The 19,611-nt window shown below is 31.4% G+C and overlaps 1 protein-coding gene across 3 annotated transcripts; it reads left to right on the forward strand.

The window, feature by feature from the left end:
- Positions 1 to 1,861: 1,861 nt before the first annotated feature.
- Positions 1,862 to 19,308, forward strand: LOC129809885 (uridine phosphorylase 1). Of its 3 annotated transcripts, none has more exons than XM_055860028.1 (6): positions 1,862 to 2,260; positions 2,821 to 2,986; positions 8,364 to 8,487; positions 14,141 to 14,488; positions 18,099 to 18,431; positions 18,495 to 19,308. In XM_055860028.1, the coding sequence occupies exons 2-6, from the start codon at positions 2,940 to 2,942 to the stop codon at positions 18,675 to 18,677; spliced, it is 1,035 nt and encodes a 344-aa protein (XP_055716003.1). In that variant the 5' UTR covers positions 1,862 to 2,260; positions 2,821 to 2,939; the 3' UTR covers positions 18,678 to 19,308. The 3 variants fall into 3 exon arrangements, with proteins under 3 accessions (XP_055716003.1, XP_055716004.1, XP_055716002.1); XM_055860029.1 differs by having other exon boundaries at positions 2,103 to 2,164; XM_055860027.1 differs by lacking the exons at positions 1,862 to 2,260; positions 2,821 to 2,986 and adding an exon at positions 7,756 to 8,223.
- Positions 19,309 to 19,611: the final 303 nt, after the last annotated feature.

Consider the following 19,611-nt stretch of genomic DNA (forward strand, 5'->3'; position numbering starts at 1 on the left):
CTTGACCTGAAACAAAACCGCGCAAGCAATCTTAAAGAGTAAAATTTTGAAAAACTTTTCTACACTGAGAAAAAAAGGGGGTGCGATTAACTTTTTTCCTCATAACTTTAACAGTTTTTGGGTGTAAAAATATATCAACATTTTTTAATGTTAATTTTACACCTTTTTAAGGGTAAAAATAACATGAAGAAGGATAACTTTAATCCCTAATACACCCAAAAAGCATAATTACACCGATTTCAGATCAATACTGTAGGGTAAAATAAACATTTCCGGAATGTTATTTTAACTTTTTTCGGATTTCTCTCAGTGATTTTCGATAGATGCGTATTTGAGGCGATTTTCCAAGCACATAGTTATTTTTTGGAAAATCTTTCTTAGCTCATGTTTTACCCATAGGTATAGGCAATACATCGAGGGTAATGCGGATATTGGAAAACAATTGAATTTTCCATAAAAATAAAATTTGTGTCACTGTGCATTTTTGTCTTTTCACAAAATACCTGGGGTAGAAATAAACACTTTCTGGGGAGGATGTAAACACCCTTTTTTCCACCCTTGAAATTAACTTTGCACCACTTTCAATTATTTTAATTACTTCAGAGATATATAAAGACTGTATATTTTCAAAAAATCACTACACTTTTTACAAAGAATATTTAAAATAGCAAAAAAAACTAAAACCATGCAAATCAAAGACATTTTTTAATGGATTTTCCCTATATTTTGACATCATGTGACTTTTTATTGAACACAGAGCCACCAATTTTTTCGTAGTCAATTAATTAGAAATTTCGCATGAAAACAAAAAATAATAACGAAATTTATTGACTCATATCATCTGAAATTTACTTAAATTCTCTGCCTGAGTGCATTAAAACCTCAAAATCGCCAAAAAGTGAGTTGGCCCCTTGTAATTTCCAAGGAGCGATATGCTCTTGCTCTATCAGTTTCCGTAGCAGGAAGGATACGTAGCTCAAGTATGGCGAGAGATCCGCGAAGCATGTTGACGTCGTTTGAAATAAGAATATATCTGTCTTTGCGTTGTCGAAGGGCAATAAGCGTATACCTGTAGTTCAATCCTAAACCATTTGGATACAAAACTTTTCTAGAATCGGCGTAATGTTACTAAGAAATACGGAAACGCTTTTAGAAATGTGAACAGCTAATAGGCTGGATATATCAGTCATCTTGAAAATAATCAATTCTTATTGGCTCAATTTTTCTTTTTGCAAAATTGTACTTCATTTTCACCTAAGTCGAATAAATCTTACGTTTTCCTTTCCAAAAGTCAATTTTTCAAAATTTTCAAAAATTGATAAACAAAAGGATTGCGGCGATATTTCTTGCACTCACCTGTGTCATATGTTTTGTAGCACAGTCACTTTTTTTTCTGTGGTAAATTGTATGTTTAAAATAGTAGGCTTAAAGTAGTAAATGAAAATCGATAAAGTGATGTTTAATTGATATGATTCTCGTAGATTTATTTCAACAATTTTATGTGTATTGTAGAAAATACCTTTTAAGATTACAATCCAATATAGCATTTATGTCAAAGTAATATTTTTGTAAATGGTCAAAAAGTAATGCTTCTCTGTATATTTTTGACGATGAATAAAGCGTTAATGTATTTCTTGTGGAAGGCTTCTCTACAGAATAAAGGGCATTTTATTTATTTCTGCTTTGGTCAGCATATTTTTCAAAAATATACTGATACTTTGGGGTGAATTTTTTTTTAGGGTCGTTTACCTTCAGCATGTCAAAATGTGAATGCCACGGTGGAGTGTTTCTGACCACCATCCTTGGGACGATATTTCCGCGTATATGAAATTGAGGGTTGTGCGCAGAGAGGGAGATTTTTAGGCCATGGTACCAGCTGCTAGAGTGTGAATAGTTTCATCATTTGGAAAATCATTTAGAATGGAGATTTTTTTTTGATCGGAAGACACCCTTGAGATTACTCGAAGAATTTTGGGATGATGGCAGGAAATTAAGGAAATGGATGATTTTTGGAAGTGTAATGTGTGAGAAAATTGCTCGATTGGCTCATCTATAGCACTTTGCATGTCCTGCTGAAGACACGCATGGCATTTGGGTTGCAAAGGGTGTGTTTTCTCTCGGCAGTCGGTCGAAAGGTCTCAGTCTCTTGTGTACAGTGAGAATGGTGAGAATTATATAATTCCTTTGTTGGTTTTCTTATCAATACAAGAGTTCTAGTGTACCAAGTTTTTTGGTTCTTCTTCAACACTCTACATCTTTGGTAAATCCTTGTCTTCTGATTGGATATAATTTTTTATGACTCCCCAGTCAATCAATTGTGTTTAGTGAATTTAAAAAAAAAATCATTCGAAATTCAATTTCACGATAGATTGTGTGGATTTTTTATATAGTACATAGATAAAGCGATTCTTCCAATATTTATGTACTCAATTGGCTATCATATCCTATGTACACATTGTTGGATTAAGGGCTCTAACTTCCAATAAGCAACAAGAAGTTTAAGCCAATCAATATAACAATTCTAATATAGGTTTGATTGCAAAAGAAATTAATTGGCTTCAGCTGTACCAAAAAAAAAGTTTTCGCAAAAAGACCCATCTTCACAAGTTTCTTCAGACTCAGATATATATCTCAATTTCCTACCAGACATCCTTAATATTTATGGGACGAAAATAAAACAATGAGAAGTTATATCTTTGACCTTGTATTGCACCTCAAACATTCGTGATTAATAAATTAACAGAAAGTGTGGGAGGGAACTTTTTCCGTTGGCAGTTTTTTTTGTTCCTAACAATTCACAAGGGTACTTTTCGTTCGCAGAACATTCTGCAGAAGACAGAGGCGAAGGATAGAATAATTCATTTTTCTTGATCATCAAAACTCGGGACAAGCTGGCTGAATTTGTGTGGGGAAGTGACGTGAAATTGGATACATACAGAATGTCATCCCTACAGAGTCCTTCGTTATCAGATGAAGAGAGAGACGAGTAAGTGAAAATTACGTAAAATTCTCCAAATTCATGTAGCAAAAATGTCTGAAGAGGATTACTCTCATTATCCTTTGCAAAGTCGTTATCCCTCAACTAATTAGCAAATATTCACACCAAAAGGACACTAAAAAAAAAAAAATTTAAAGCAAAAAATTATTATAAATATTATTGGAGGAAAAATTGCAAGTTAAAGAAATAGACTTTTAGAAGAAGAAAAATGATGGCCGTATTTTTTTTAATTAAAAATATTAATAACAGTGAGGTTATATTGGACTTAACCTAAAAGTTTGTCGTTCAATATATAAAGAAAATAATTAATACAATTAATTGAGTTCGTAAAATTATTCGAGTGCTGAAAATGAAATTTTGAATGGAATTATCTTGCTTTATTTAAAGTTATTCAGAAATAAGGCGACCGTTACATTAAATCTAACCTACAAAATCGTTCACCTTGTAATTTTGAAGTCTCTTGATAAAAAAAACAACAAAAAATGAACATCAAAATAATGGTCTGTGAATTACTTCAAATTTAAGAGTTTACTTGAAATAGGAAAAAATATTTTTGATAAGTAAATTAACAGATTGGTCAGTAACTAAATCAATTTTAGTCAGTAGCAAATGAAAATGTAATTACAAGCCTATTTACATCAATATAAAAATGTCAAAATAGTTCACAATTTCTTAATTTTTCTTTCACCAAAAATATATTATTATTTTTGCATTATTTTTATGAAATTTTTCTAATCTAAAAGGTCTGCCAGAGCCAATACCGACAAAATTTCATTTTTACTGCTCATTTTTATCAAAATTTCTGAGCAATTTCCTGCAGCCTTATTATATAAATAATATATATAAAGGATTAATATATAATTAATATATAAAGGATGAAAGCTAAAGTTGAAAATTATTAAACGTTTTACATGATTTGAACGATTTAGACCTTGAAGGACGAATGGGACAACAGTTGTCCTAAAAATAAAAACTGTTTTTTTCGCACTATTCAGAGAATTCAGAGGACAAAATAACTTTCTATAGTCAAAAAATGTTTTTGGTTTTGTGTCACCAGCGTCACATTCATCTTTAACGGGTTAAAGTGATTTCTATCAATTCCACAACAATGGAATATTCTTCGATGGTTATATTTTTTCATTAACAAAAATGATTTTACCGAACAAAATATCAATTTACTGCTTACAAAATTATAAAATACCCTTTTAACCAAATTTGAGCATTACACGCTTCGTATAAAATTTTTGAGGTAAGAATTTTATACGTTTTTGAAATTAAACTAATCTTTTAAATAAAATAGAAATATCAATAATCATCACAATCTGATTTATTGTCTTTAAAATAGTCAAATAAAAAATAAATTGAAACTATTAGTAGAATTTTAGTGTTTTAGATGACTTAACATAACTTACTGTGAGGTTAGGGCTACTATAACCTCACAATATAAATTTATAGGTTATAGAAATGAGAGAAATAATTTTGCTTATTTTTTTGTAATTTACAGATTTCCGTAAATTCACGACTAATCCCACTGTTCCTAAAATCTGTAAAAAGAGTTACTTAAAATTTTAATAATGTTATTTTGAGAATTTGATCTTGCATTTAAAAAAGAAAAACCTTAGAAATGTGCCAAGATTTCATTTGCTAATATTAGACTTAAATATAAATTTATTGAGGCACACTATTATTAGTCAGACAAATTTTCTTAGAAATCTTATCACCACATTAACACATGATTTAAAAACACTATTCCATTAAATCCCATAAATATTATATGACAAAAAGAACCAGCTGAGAATGCATATTTATTCTTTATGCGATTGCTCACTCTGTTATCACGGGTATATTTAATACACTCCTCTCGAGTTTTATTCATTTTGTTTGTGTTTTAGTTCCAATTAATTAACTTCGTAGAATTCATCTTATCAATGTTTTAAATCAAAATTCTGCTTTACTCTTAGCATTGAGAGTAATTATTACGATGCGACGTTGTGTTCAAAAAATTAGAAAAATGAATAGAATACATGATAAATAGGATCCACAGGGTCTCATTCAAAATGAAAAATAAGCGCTAAATTTTAAAAATTCAAAATTGAAAGAATCATTCCTAAAAATATACTATTTTGATATCGACCTCAATTGAGACACAAAAATGAAGATCAAATTATTAGGAAATATACAATACATATAAATTTTTTAGATTTTTGCATTATAAATTTGTCAAATTAAATTTTTTGTATCATTACCACAATAAATATTATATATTTAAAGATTTTAAATAATTAGAAGAAAAAAATAATATTTCAATTCAATTTTTTTTTTTTAATTTGACAAACAATGTTCTTAAATTTTCTTGCTAGATCATTGTTTAAGTTTTGCTGATCCAAAGTATCTTCAAACATTGCAAAGTTTTTTTTTTTAAGCTGAAAGTCTTTAATAATTCTGAAAGGTATCTACTTTTTGAATATTTTCTATACAATTTACACATTATGTTTTATATTTTTGTTCGACAAATAGTATAATTAGTCCAGTAAATCAACAAGTAAAAAATGCTAATTTTCAAAGGTATTTTCGTGTATTCTTCTAATTTTAGTATTTCAAAAATAGGTGAAAAAAGCTTCAGCAGAGATAGGAAGTATTTGTTAAAAATGAAGAGTAGTGGCTTCGGCACACCTTTTAGATCAGGAAAATTTCCAAAATTTCATAAAATTCCTTTCTTTCACAAAAGTTCTGCATATATGCAGTAGGATAGACATATATGTTTACCCTATTCTATCGCACTCTTCTTCTTAAATTAAAATTTGTTCAGTCCAAATTTGATACCGAAAGAGTGAGATAGACTTATGCAAATCTTTTGAGAAAGAAAAGGAAGCGAATTTTGATTTCATGAAATTATGCCCAGCTAAAAGGTGTATCGAAAGCATTATTACAAAATTTAAATCTGAATTAAGAAATTATAGTGGAAAATACTTACCCTTCGAACGTTCATGCCTTCAAATAATGTGAATTTTCTTCAATTTTTCGTAAGAGACTTACACATTTCTATTAAATATTAGTTAGATTATCATCAATTATTGATAAATTATGTAAAAATGATGTGTAAGTCTCTAAGAAAAATAAGAGAAATTCACATTATTCAAAGGCATTGACGTCGAAGGGAGAGTACTTTCCCCTAACAGACCTGAGGATGAACCAAGACGCGTTTTTAGAGTTATTTAATCGGAATAATGATTAACACTTTAAAGACCGTAACATATCCAGCGAGCCAATTTAACAGGTTTTTTTTTGATAAGAAGAGATGACAAAGCGTCCCAGCTTTGCAGAGTGCTCGAACTCACGACAAAGAGCTCTCTGTAAAATCTTTCCCATGGTTTTTGGGTGTATATAGGTTTACTACCGATTAAATTGGTTGATAAATTAAAAAAATAATGTCGGCACTTAACCGATTCAGTACCGACGAAGACCGATGCAGCCGGATTCGAAATTTCAATACCTTTCTAAAAACAGTAAAATAAAGTTTAACCAAAATCAAAGTTTCTTTACTTTTTTGTAGGCTTTGTATTGGGACCTCAGACTTGCACAAAATGTAATATACACTTTTTTATTTAATAAATCTAAATCTGAATTTAACCAAATCTGTTAAAAATGAGCCCTCCAAAGTAACTGACTACTGACATTCAATAAACTGGCGATTTTTCCGGTCATATGTATGTCTGGAGATTTTCGCCTAGGCTACCTCAAAAACATGTCCAAAAGTACCAGAAATCTATAGTGCCAAATTTTTGAAATACACAAAAAATATGGTTTTAGAGGGGATGGACGAGGGTTAGGAGAAAAATGGAAAACGTCTGGAGCTTATTTTTTTTACTGAAGGTCATCGTAAACCGGAAGTTGGTATCTGTTACGATTTAAGATCCAGAGCGGTGATAATTTGGAAAAAAGCGGATTATATATAGCTACTCTCTCTTTGAGTTCGAGCAGTAAAAATATCTTAGTTTAGGAATTACTTAAGCTCTTGCAAGGAGTATCCTAGCTTATGACATCTTTTAAGTTAGTAATCATCCTCAAGAATTGGATTTTTATCGACTTTAAAAAATCCAAAAAATTGTTTTTTCCAGAATACCCATATTTTCCTTTGGGTAAGAGTTTTAAAAGATACGAAAAAGTTAAAACTTTATCAATTTTTCACTCGTAAATATCAGTCGTGGATCTGTCTCTGGTTTTAAGCAATTTTTAGAGTAGAATTTTATACGAGTTTGAGAAAGTTTCACATAAAAACAATAAATATAGGAAAATAGATTGCTTTTAATATGAACATAATCCTAAAAACTACTCCATACGGATAAGAATAAATTTGAAATCTGAAGCAAGGTCCTTGCATATTACTTAAAAAGTTTATGCAATTAGTTGAAGTTTTATAAAATTTTTGATTTCTTTGAAATTCAAATCGATTTTAGTAAGCGAATTTTCTTGTTTTGTTTTTGAGAAAGAAAATCGATAGGATTGATGAAAAGTTCATGGTCAAAGTTAAAACTAACCGAATATTTGGAAAAATGTTTATCATTGGTTGAATATGGCCCTTTAATGAAGAAAAACAAGAAAAATGAAGGAATTTGGGAAAAGAAAAGGAGGTGTCAAAGTAAAAATTCAATAAATCTTAACAATATGATATGAAATGTAATGCTCTGGAGAAGCCTTATCGGGCGGGAAACAACACCACGGAAATCTATATTAATGGGGAAAGGGAAAAGGAGAGAGACTATGAGAATGTTTGTTATATCGCCAAATATAAAACCCTCGGTCGAATGTGTGATTATTTTAGTCTTTCGTCGAATGTCGCTGAATTAACTCTATTTTTCCTTTGAGAACGGAGGCGCAATTTAAACTTGGCGTTACTCAAACTGATTAGCACTTTGATTGATTAGTGTGGTGTTGCATTTTCCACCCGAGAGTGAGAGATTAAACTTTGGAACAGTTTCAGCGGAAAACTTTACTAGAAAAGTTCAATTGAAATTGTATTTTGTGGACAATCGATAAGTGGTATTGTGTGTGTCTTTTTTTTTGTATAGCCTAAATTTTCAAGGAGAAAATTAATCAATTCGAAGAATGGAGCGAAAAGATTTGGTCAAAAATGTCAATGAATACAAAAATGGGAGTGATTTTTGCAAAAATGGTACAAATAGGGACGAAAAGTGTGATGAAGAAGGAGATTCTGAGACTTTTAGGTAAAATAAATTGGCTCTTCTTTCTTGCAATTTTTCCCCCATTCCTCAGTAATAGGGCCTCTCTAATGTATAAGAATGTTTCTGTGGTATAGAGAATTTCATTAATGAATAATGTGAATGCCTGAAATTCCACCATATAGATACTCCGATGGATCTGTTCGCCTACGAAACCCTAATATTGAATTAATGGACCAAGACATCCTTTATCATTTGGCCCTGGGGAGTGGTAGTCATGATCTTCAGGAAATGTTTGGTGATGTCAAGGTGAGTGTTATATTTAAAAAAAAGAAGTGTTTTGTGTATTTTTCCGTATCAACTTCTCATTCCAATTGAATTTCCATAATCACGAACTTTTTGCGACTATAATTTGCATAATTGATTTCGCTTTTATCGCTAATCCAGTCATAATCGAATGCAATACCTCATTAATTGGAAAATAATTTGTAAATTCCTAGAAATGGTTATGTAAAAGGTGCTGGCTTATTGCAAAAAAAGAGCTTTATCAGAATTATTTGCTTTATTTACGAAACTGATGGGCAAAGCAGAAAAAAAATTACCAGTGTAATTAAATCATCACTTAATTAACAGATCTCTCACAATATTGTCGATTTTTTTTTTAATTCTAATCACTCCAATCCGTGTACATCACAATTTTCCATATCATTAGCAGAACACAGAAACACATAATAAAATTAATAAATAACATGGCAGAGTTTTGTTAATCTGTTGATTTATGTCACCAATAAGCTGCTCAATGTCGAGAAAAAGTATCAATGAAATTGCAGAGCAAATTGGATCGATAATTTCTGTTCTTTGATTAAACATTGTGGAAATCAACGTGGGTGTTTTGAGTACTTAATGGAATTATTTTGGAAGTTGTGAAAAAATAATGAACTTGATGTTTATTTTTAAAATTTCAGAAGATTAAACACTTTAATGTCCTTGATTCCCTTTTCAAACCAATATTCTTGTTTTTTAAATTAAAAGTTTTTAAACAGCTTAAATTCTTTAAGAATAATTTATAATATTTTGCCACAAATTTGTGTTTTCTGTTTTTAGTTTGCATATTCTTTGATTGCTGCTAAATGATCAAGATTTTATTGAATTTGGTCAGTAAAAAGTCCAGCTCGAACATTAGGAGAAGGTCGGGCAGATTCAAGCAGTTAAAGTTTTTGTCAAGACTAATTTGCCGAGCACTTGTGAATTATACCATCTAACTAAATTCATCTAGTTTGTCTTGAATATTCTCTATTTTGAAATACAGGAGAAGTCTTTCAGGTATCGCACACACTCTGGCTTCACTGAGAGAAATCCGAAAAAGTTAAAATAACATTCCGGAAATGTTTATTTTACCCTGAAGTATTGATCCAAAATCGGTGTAAATATTACCCTTTTTATGCGTATTGGGGGTTAAAGTTACCGTTTTTCATGTTAATTTTACCCTCAAAAAGGCGTAAAATTAACATTAAAAAATGTTGATATATTTTTACACCTAAAAAGTGTAAAAGTTATCAGGAAAAAAAGTTAATCGCACCCTCTTTTTTTTTCTCAGTGTTCAAACACTTCCTTTAATAAATCTGACCTGATTTTTCCCAGGAAATATGCGACTTAAGATTAGCTGATATATTGCCACTAGGTCATATTCATTTAAGGAATATGAGAAAAATATGAAGTGTTTGAAGCCAGAGTATGTGCGAATACCGAAAGACTTCCCCTACAGCAAATTTATCATTAATTTATTATTCCAAAATTGTATATTTATTTTGAAAATGCATACATGCGTGAAACTGCCCCATGCTTCATTATCCACAAGTAATTAAATATTCAGCCCCATAAAAAATTTTAAACCCCATTGCGTTCTCTGATTTATTGAAAATTATAGCGCTTTTAAATGCTTTTTAAAGCTCTAAAGCTCTAGCCAATCAAATAACACAGTGGCACTAAATTATTTTATGGGAATCAATATTTAGTAATAGTATGATGTTGTCTATTATTTAAAGAGTTTATAGACCGTCCATGTTCTTTTTATGAAGACTTAAATCGGTTCCGTTGAAACCCAATTATAATTATTTAAGTACCAATAAGCTATAAGGATATTTTGTCTATATTGCGGGGACAGAAGCAGATTTGTGGCCAATAAGAATTTAATTTCATCGTGTTTATTAATAGGTTAGATTTTAGTTAATGAGTAAATTATTTTATGGGATTAAAAAAAGTAATTACACGAGAATAATGGTACTATCAGGGGCCTCTAGACATTCCGTTTTTCCATACATTTCTGCACAAAGTCACTGAAGACTAATGGCAATTTTTGTTCTAAAGAGAATTGACTTATCAATATGATATATTTCGAAATTGTGCATTAAAAGCTATTTAGAAATACATATTTCATAATGCTCGCTGAAATAATACAAGAACTACAGGCAAATTTGTTTAAGTCGCGGTGCAATATCTGCAAAATTTTTACAAGAAAAAGTGAAAAATAGCTTCACTTTTTATAAAGCTCGATAGGCCCCTGGGTACTATTCTAATGAAAAGTGAAAAGGGAAAATCTCCCTCCTGAACATTTTTTAATACGTGACTGTTCTCAAGTGCTTCTGTATCATCGACTTTTCTTCGTGTTAATTTCCAGAGTTGTGGCAGGAACCAACACAAAAAGTCGAGAATGCAGAAGCACCTGAGAACAGTTAAGTTGTAAAAAGATGCGGATTTTTCAAAAAATAAAGAAAATCAAGTCAATTTAATTTTTTACTTATTAAAATATATTTACGGGCCAAAATTCATACTTTACTGACTGATATACTGCTGTCTCTTTTGAGTTCGAGCAGTAAAATACTTACTAAAGAATTTTACTGCCTGTCTGTTTAGTTTCAATAATTTTCAAATACTTTTATTTATTTGTTAATAATTTAATTTGTGCGTGTAGTATTAAGTAAAGTCATTTTCATTTAACTGCTAATACAGTGAGCAAAATTCAAATAGGGACGGACCTATATGTGGGTGGTCTGTAAGTCGGATCAAGCTTATATTTTTTTTGTATAATATAGGCCTATCCAACAATACTTTTTGTAGTAGTGACCCACGTGCACTTGCGTTCGTGAGTGCACGCCAGCCAAAATATGATTTTTTTTAGTGATTTAAAGCGAAATTCAAATTAGGGACGGTAATTATTTTACGTTGATGATGCTCGAGGTGGCACCACTGAATAAGGAAATTTAGTTAGTGAGTTTTGTGGCCTATGCTGGCAAAGTGTAATCATAGTAGTGAAGTTAAAAAACAAAGATCTTAGATATGGGAAGAGGCTGCAAACTCACGGAGAACGAAAAAGACCAAATTAGGGCCTACAAAGATCTTGGGCAATCTTTTGCTGCAATTGGGAAGAAGTTGGGACGATCTAAAAACTGTATTTGGCAATACCTAAAAGGTGAGAATACCTGCGGTTTGAATTATGGCCATTCGAAAGGCAATACGAAACTCACAAGAAAATTTACTCACAAGCGATTTTACTCAAATGACGAATTATTTGATGGGCAATTTTAGAATCTCTTCCAGAGACTTCTCTTTTTAAAAGTGATAAAAAAGTTGCATAATCGTTGATAACGCTACATCGACTTTTATCGGTGTTCTATTGATAAATAAAATTTAATTTGACTAAAGATATTTTTTATGACTTATTCTTCACACTTATTGAATGACTTGTTATTTACATATACTGAAATTTATTAAACCAATAAAAACGCTGAAATTTTAATTGGTAGAAATTAAGATAAATGTATCATGGGTATTATGTATTACTTAAATTATTTTGATACTATAAGCAATTGAAAGGAAAATCCAGCATTCAATTTTTATAGCAAACATATCGCTTGTTCGATATCACAGGTGCATAATTCTGGCTACAAGTTCAGTTTATGAGAAATAAATTTAAAGTTTATACCTTTCTTTAATGTAAAGAAAGAGACAGGAAAAATTAAAAGGAAAACATTGAAGGTGTACTGCTGAGGCAGGAGTTGATTCCTTATTTCAACTGTCCTCATATTATTAAATCACCGATGTGATATATTAGTTCTTGAGGTCTCGCTACATATAACAAAAACATTTATATTATTACTTGAAGAAATTTTTGTACAACATGTGTAATATATATTTAAAGCTTCAAGAAAATAAGTTCAGGGTTAAATTCGTCTGTTAATAGATGTAGAGGCCAAATAATAATGAAATTGTTATCTAGGACCATTCAGGGAGCCCCATAAATCAGTTATTATTCTTTTTTGCAAGGTAAATTCAATGGGTCAAATGGTAGAGGACTCGTTCTATTATGCAAGTGTTCCGGGTTCGAATCCTCTTTAGGTAACCAGGAATTTCTCTGGCGTTAAAGGTGTTCGAATTGCATCCAGTGAGTTTCACTGCGCTTGATTCCAATCTCAATCTTGATGACAATCTCATCCCGTATAAAAAAATAATAATGGATGTTCCGAACTCTCCTTGCGGGAAAACCTAAGTTCCTCTAGGGAACGTTGTGCCAACATTATTATTATTATTATTATATTATCTATATATATTTTATTTTATTCTTTTTTAATATTTACATTGGATTGAGGCACAAATCTCTTGAAAGTAGAGTGTAGTAGCATTCGGAAATAAAGAAAAGCCAATGGTGTCCACCGCCGTCTTACCATTGGTGACCCATATTAAGAGTCACAACGGCAGGAAAGCTTATTTGCAAGTTATATATACTAGGAGCAACACCTTAGTTGTGCAGTGTACGCGTTACAATTACGTCGTATTGAAAGTTAATGTTATGAAAAGAGTGAATAAAATAAATTAATACAAATGGTAATAAATCTTTTATTCATAACCTTTATGTAACGGGTATCAATAAAAATAAAATTAATTGCGATGTATTCTTTAGTTTATTAGACTTTATTGCATTCAAGAATTCCTACCTTTATTTAATTGTTTAAGGCTATTTTAAAGCTTTAATAGGTGCTCAGTTGCCTGAATATGGTGCCTTAGTATCTTGACATTAATAGTTTGAATATGCATTTAAAATAGTCAATAACTTTCCAGAATTATATGCTTAAAACATAGGAGTAAAATTGGGAAATTAGGTATACACTTATTACTGTATTCAGGAATACGTTATTAAATGTGTCAAGGATTTTGGAGTATACCTTATTTGTTCGCTTTGATTGACTGACAGTGGTATGATTTATAAATTAAATTTTGAGATAAGGCAATTGTTTATACTAATCAATGACGTATTTTCATTGAGCATTGCAATCAAATCAGTAAAATCCAACCAAACAAAGAAAACAAATGTTATTTTAAAATTTTGAAGAATCATACAGGATGTTTGGTTTGCAAAGTAGAAGAATGTTTGTGTTTGTTAAATAAAAGGAAACAATAATTTTTATTTTGAATTTTTAGTAGAAAAGAAATTTGTTTTTTTTTATTAAAATTAACGTGAAACGATAGGGGGGCATTTTTTACGAAAATAATTGTACTATCTAAAAAATTGTGTAAATTGTTTTTTTTTTAATTAAACCACGTTTTCTACCTTTGCTTCCTCAGAGCTTGCAGAACTTATCATTTGCCTGTGACGTAATAGTTCTTTCATTAACCCGGAGATTATCCTACCTTACGCAAAAGCTTTCAGTTTCTAATAAATTGAATTCTTTAGTGTGATGCATCAATAAATAATAATTATTTAATAAATACAGATGAAATAAATTGAAAATTATTAGTGAATGAAATTCTGATTGGCTGTCGTACACAGCAATTTCCGCTTTCAAACCACTTTTTTTTCTTTTTAAAAGTCTACAACACATTCTATTTCCGATGTTTTCCAATAAGATTCTGCAAATTGGATTCTTTAATACCTTGCTAACAAGTAATTTGCATTTTCTACTTGCAGTTTGTCTGCATGGGTGGTACACCGAAGCGAATGGAGAATTTTGCTCATTACATCATGTCTGAAATTGGTTACAAATTGCCACCGGGAACTCAATTGCAGGACATTAGTGCATTCTCTTATCGGTATTCCATGTACAAAGTGGGTCCTGTGCTGTCTGTGAGCCATGGAATGGGAGTACCATCGATTGGGATCCTGCTTCATGAGATTATCAAGCTCATGTACCATGCCAAGTGCAAGGATCCAATCTTTATCCGTATCGGAACTTGTGGTGGAATTGGAGTTGAGGGTGGAACTGTTGTAATCACCGATGATGCTGTTGATGGTTTGCTGAGGAGTACATATGAGATGGTAAGATATTTTGAAGGATGTTTGAATATAGTTGAACCTAAGTTATTGAGCTTTCTGGGGCCACGCCACGGCTCATTTTACGCCCTAAAAGATTTATGCAAAGCCATAACAGTATTACTATTGTTTTTTTATCGTATGTGTTTTTAGAATCAACATTTATTAATATTACTCAAATTAATATGATATCAAACCTCTTTACTCAGTTTATATAATATTCGTTCAATTAAATGAAAATTAGTGTAATGGTAGAAAAGCGAACTGGCGTTTCAAAAGCGTAATATCAAATGTCGGTTTCGGCAAAAAAGTTTTTTAAGCACTTCTATCCGTTTTATGATTTTTTTAGGTAAAAATTTATTGATCTTATTTTTTGCATTTTCTCTATTTTTTTTTTTTAATTAAGCTTTCTATTCTTTTCATACATTTTTTGATTGGATTTGTTTTTTATGAGATATAGTAACTAATTTAATATTTGAAAAGTAAATATTAAAGTTAATATTTATATTTGTGACCAGTTTTAAAAAAAGAAAAATTTTCTATTAATTTTAATAATTTATATTAGAACTATTTAATTTAATTTTGAGTCCTTTGTTATAGTATGATTTTGCTTTTAAAAATAACATCTCAAAATCTTTTAAACGAATAATATGTAATGAAAGGATAGAATGACGAGTTTATAAGACCGATTTAAGACACTTTGGCCTCTACACACTAGTAGAAATTCCTTTAAAAAATGCCTTTTTAAAGAAAATTTCCCTTATCCTTGTAGGCAGAAACGTCATAATTTTTTAAAAAAAGGCAATTTTTTACGAAAATTGCTTCTAGTGTGTAGACACCAATGACAACATCGTATTAATGTGCGACGAAAAGATTTTTCTTAAAGGAAAAACAATATAGAGATTTGATAGATCCGGGATTCGACATCAAACCTTTGGAATAGGACTATGATTCTCTACCTCTATTTCGTTCTTTAAATCTTGGAAGATTATTATTATTAATATTATTAGAGTATTATTTTTATTAGATTATTATCTCCTATACACAGTCAAGATACAAAAAAACAAAAAAAAAATAAAATTTCGTTGTGGAATAACCTTCTTAGTCCTCTCTCTCTAAATAAATGATTAAAGTCATAACCATAACTTATTTTATTTCAAGTCTTAAGATATGACCTTTCCAAGATAATTAGAATCGGTCAATAGTAGATCGTAATAAATTAAGGTTTTTGTATTTCTAACTCGACCATTTGTAGATTCATTTTCTTAAGGGATTGCGTGGGCCAAAAAGACTGGACAACACCATGTTCTCTCTAACTTATTTCAACATAATAAATTTTAATTTTAATTTAAGCTCTTAAACATATAAAATTACATTTAAACTATATTTTCTGAAATTTTCATTTAAAAATTTTAAAAGGTCTGCCGTTGGGACCTGATTTTTGGAGACCTTTTTAAAGATTTCGGAAAATATAGTAAAAATGTTATACTTTTATATGCCCTAAGAGCTTGAATTAATTTTTTTTTGCATTATGTTGAAAAAATATGTAAAGAAAATATGTTGCTTTTTTTTAGTCTGCATGACCCTCGCAACCCATTAAGAAGGTCAATAGAGTCTTAAAAAGATATTTTAAAATATTTTATGAAGAGTTGACTCTCGAGTTGATCTTCTTTGATTCTTTCTCTTAAACGGTCTTTAGACGTAAGGTTTTACCACTCAGATTATATTAGATTATAAAGGGAACATGGTACGATCTGTCAGCTTGCAGACACCTAGGCTCTATTTGAGCCTCTTATATCTACTCAACAAACCTTACTCCAATTCTTTTAAAAACTGGCTGAACTGCAGAACATCGTGAGTTACCGCTCTTTTGACATTTTCCAGTGTCAGCACTTCTCAAAGATTTGTGTTCTCTGACATGAGCATTTAGAACAATAACATAAAATGTGTTCTACTGTTTTCAGCCTCTCCACTCCACAACCCCTACAAGTTGAGGTGACGCCCACACCCAACTGTGCAAGATGTGAATTTAGCCAGTCTCCTGTGTAAATTTCTTTAATTACCCTTTAATTCCCCCTGTTAAGGAATTGAGATCTATTTAAATATAATCCATCTATTACGGATTTCACGATTTTTTTTCACGATATTTTTCTTTATTCCAAAGTGCTGTATGCTCTATTCCTGTCTTATATCCGAAGTAATCTTTCCGTAATTCTTTTTCAACTCTAAAGAAAAGTTAGGGCCTATAAAATCCTGATGTGTACCAATATTCGCGACCTTATCTGCCTAACCTATAATTTTATCTCTTTAATTAACTATAATTTATTAAAAGCGAAATTTTTAGGCGTCATACTTTTGTTTAAATTTTTTTATTAAGGACCTATTATTCTTTTTTTTAACTCGCGACAATGAGTCTTTAATAGAAATTCAGGACCTTTTGGAGACGGACTAAATTTCTAATTTGACGATTTTATTTTAGATCAAATAAAGGTTCAAGCTAAAGTTTAATCCCATTCTTTATGTTTCATATTTGTTTAACAGCATGGAGTTGTTCTGAATTTTAAGAGTTTTGAGGATTAATTGCTTTTAATTTAAGGGAAGGATTTGAACCTTCGGAAGAATGAAGAATGAAGCTTCGTATCACTCGATTTTTCCTTATGTTCTTTTGCTCTTTCTTAAAATTTTGCTATCGGTCAGGATCATTAGGAAAAAATTGCGTGGATTTAAAGCTTTTATTTATTATCATCATTATCATTTTTATCCGCGCTTATCCCTATTCGGGTCGCGGCCCATGACATCAAGGTGAACAGCCCACCCCTGTCGATCCTCCGCCACTTCAGAAAGATGTTCAGGTTCGATCCCAAGGCGCTCCCACTCAAGATCCTGAATTTGATTGAGCCACCTTTTCCTAGGTCTGCTCTGAGGTCGAGGTCTCCTAAAAATGGCTTGCATAGCTGTTCTGGGGAATCTTTCCTTCTCCTTTTATCTTTTGTCAAAATTTCTTCTAGATTATTGTCAGTTGTTAAATTATAAAGCAAAATAATGTGGCTGAACCTCAGGTCTGAGACTTTACTTGAATTTTTTGTTTGCCGCTTAATTTTTCCCATTTGATCTTTGTGCTTAATGCGAGCAGTGTCCCCTTATAGGGGAAGTGCCCATGCTTGATACCATTGGAAGCTTCGTAATGACTAAATTTTCTATGTTTCCACAATATATATGTGGAGCTCAGAATGAAAAATGAACATATCCTATAGTTAAAGCTTAGGATATGTTCATTTTTCATTTTGTGCTCCATATATGTGACTCATTGCAACCATTTCTTAAAAGTATATGAAAGTGGCCAGTTTTTAAAATATATTGCGGAGTCACGTTTATTGAGAAACATAGGAAAAATTTAGTCATTATAAAGCTTCCAATGGTATCAAGCATGGGCACTTTCCCCTACTTATCGCCGCTTGAATTAGAAATTGTCGTGACATCCTAATAAACAGTGTAAGGGAAAACCGTTGATTTAGATGAAGAGTAAATTTTGATAAATGTTGATCCAAGCGACACTATCTTTTGGGTTTGTAAAGATGCGTTTGCAATTAATGGGGGATGGTGTTGCTCTTTGCAGACAATTCTGGGAAAGATTGTGCAGCGACCAGCAAAATTAGATAAGAAATTGGTGCGCGACTTCAAGACTCTGGCTGATGTTGAGGATCCCTATGACACAGTCGTGGGCAAGACAATGTGCACAAATGACTTTTATGAGGGTCAGGGACGTCTCGATGGTGCATTCTGTGATTTTACCGAGAATGAGAAGATGGAGTATTTGGAGAAGTTGCGTGACTTTGGTGTGGTAAATATAGAAATGGAGTGCACAACATTTGCAGCATTGACTCACTACGCGGGCATTCGAGCGGCAATTGTCTGTGTCACACTGTTGGATAGGCTCAAGGGAGATCAAGTGAGTGCCCCTTTTTTCGTGCCATTGTCCGTCAGTTTGTGCTTCAATGGAATTTATTTTTAGGTGAATACGCCGAAGGAAGTGATGAACGAGTGGCAGGTCAGACCACAAATTCTCGTATCGCGTTTCATACGAAAACACTTGGCACAGCAGGGAAAATTGAAGTCCCTCATGCAGCAGCACGGATCAATACGGTCTCCGCGACGCTTTAAGCTGGTCCAGCAGGAGTCTGAGGCCCATGAGTAAAGAGAAATAGAACATACAACAATACCCGAAAGATCAGGGCCAACGTGAACCCAGCACAGGACGGAGAAAGTATGAAGAAAAGAATGTAGGTGAAGGGAATTGGAGCATTTTCATAATATTGATTTTCCTCCATGAAGCCTCCCCTCACATTTTGTATGGCGTCACGTAACGATTTTTTGGGGGGTAAGTTGCTGAAGGAATTTTTTGAATTTCATTTTCTCTACATCCCAACTCGCATCATTCCAAGAATATTGTTATATAATTTTATTGCCAAACAACAACCCTCTCAGCTGAAACGGGTTATTTGCTAACTGCCTAAGAATTTTCAAAGTTGCGAGAAAGTGGTGTGATTGATAGAGAGAAAGGATAATATGTTATTTAATATATACACCACAAACTATATTGGCCATAATATTCTGACAATATTTTCACACAATCTGTGGAATATATTTAAAAAAAAAATGAACAATCACGATGTGAAATGGCTCTAAAAAAAAGTATCTTAATATGCATTTTATATATTAATTTATTGAAAAGAATCCACTTGAAGATTGGCAAAGTATAAAAAGAGACAGTTAAAACACTCTAACAAACAACGATAAAGATGCTTTTACATAAAAAAAAAGAAAAAGAATATACTGATCGTAAATTTTTAACATACTGTTTAAATGTTGTTTGTTGTTGTCGTTATTAACTCGATTGAAAATATTGATTATTCTCTATGATAGTTGCATGATGTGTGCAAATGGTAACTATTATGCCCAACACGAGACAGAGAAACAATTGAATCGTGGTAGACACGTTAAATTATTGAAATGATGTTACAATGTTACAACCAAAACACTTAGTTAGAATTGACAACCGTTGGATCAAATATTTATTATGATAAAAGAACAAAACATAGATTAAAGTAATATTCAAGCCTTGGATATTG

Source organism: Phlebotomus papatasi, chromosome 1 (genome assembly GCF_024763615.1).
Source record: "Phlebotomus papatasi isolate M1 chromosome 1, Ppap_2.1, whole genome shotgun sequence".
Taxonomy (NCBI): Eukaryota; Metazoa; Arthropoda; class Insecta; order Diptera; family Psychodidae; genus Phlebotomus; species Phlebotomus papatasi.

Coding starts and splice junctions, on each gene's coding strand:
- LOC129809885 (XM_055860027.1), top strand. CDS start 8,105: ATGGAGCGAAAAGATTTGGTCAAAAATGTCAATGAATACAAAAATGGG. Junction 8,224..8,363: donor GGAGATTCTGAGACTTTTAG/GTAAAATAAATT, acceptor TCCACCATATAG/ATACTCCGATGGATCTGTTC. Junction 8,488..14,140: donor AAATGTTTGGTGATGTCAAG/GTGAGTGTTATA, acceptor TTCTACTTGCAG/TTTGTCTGCATGGGTGGTAC.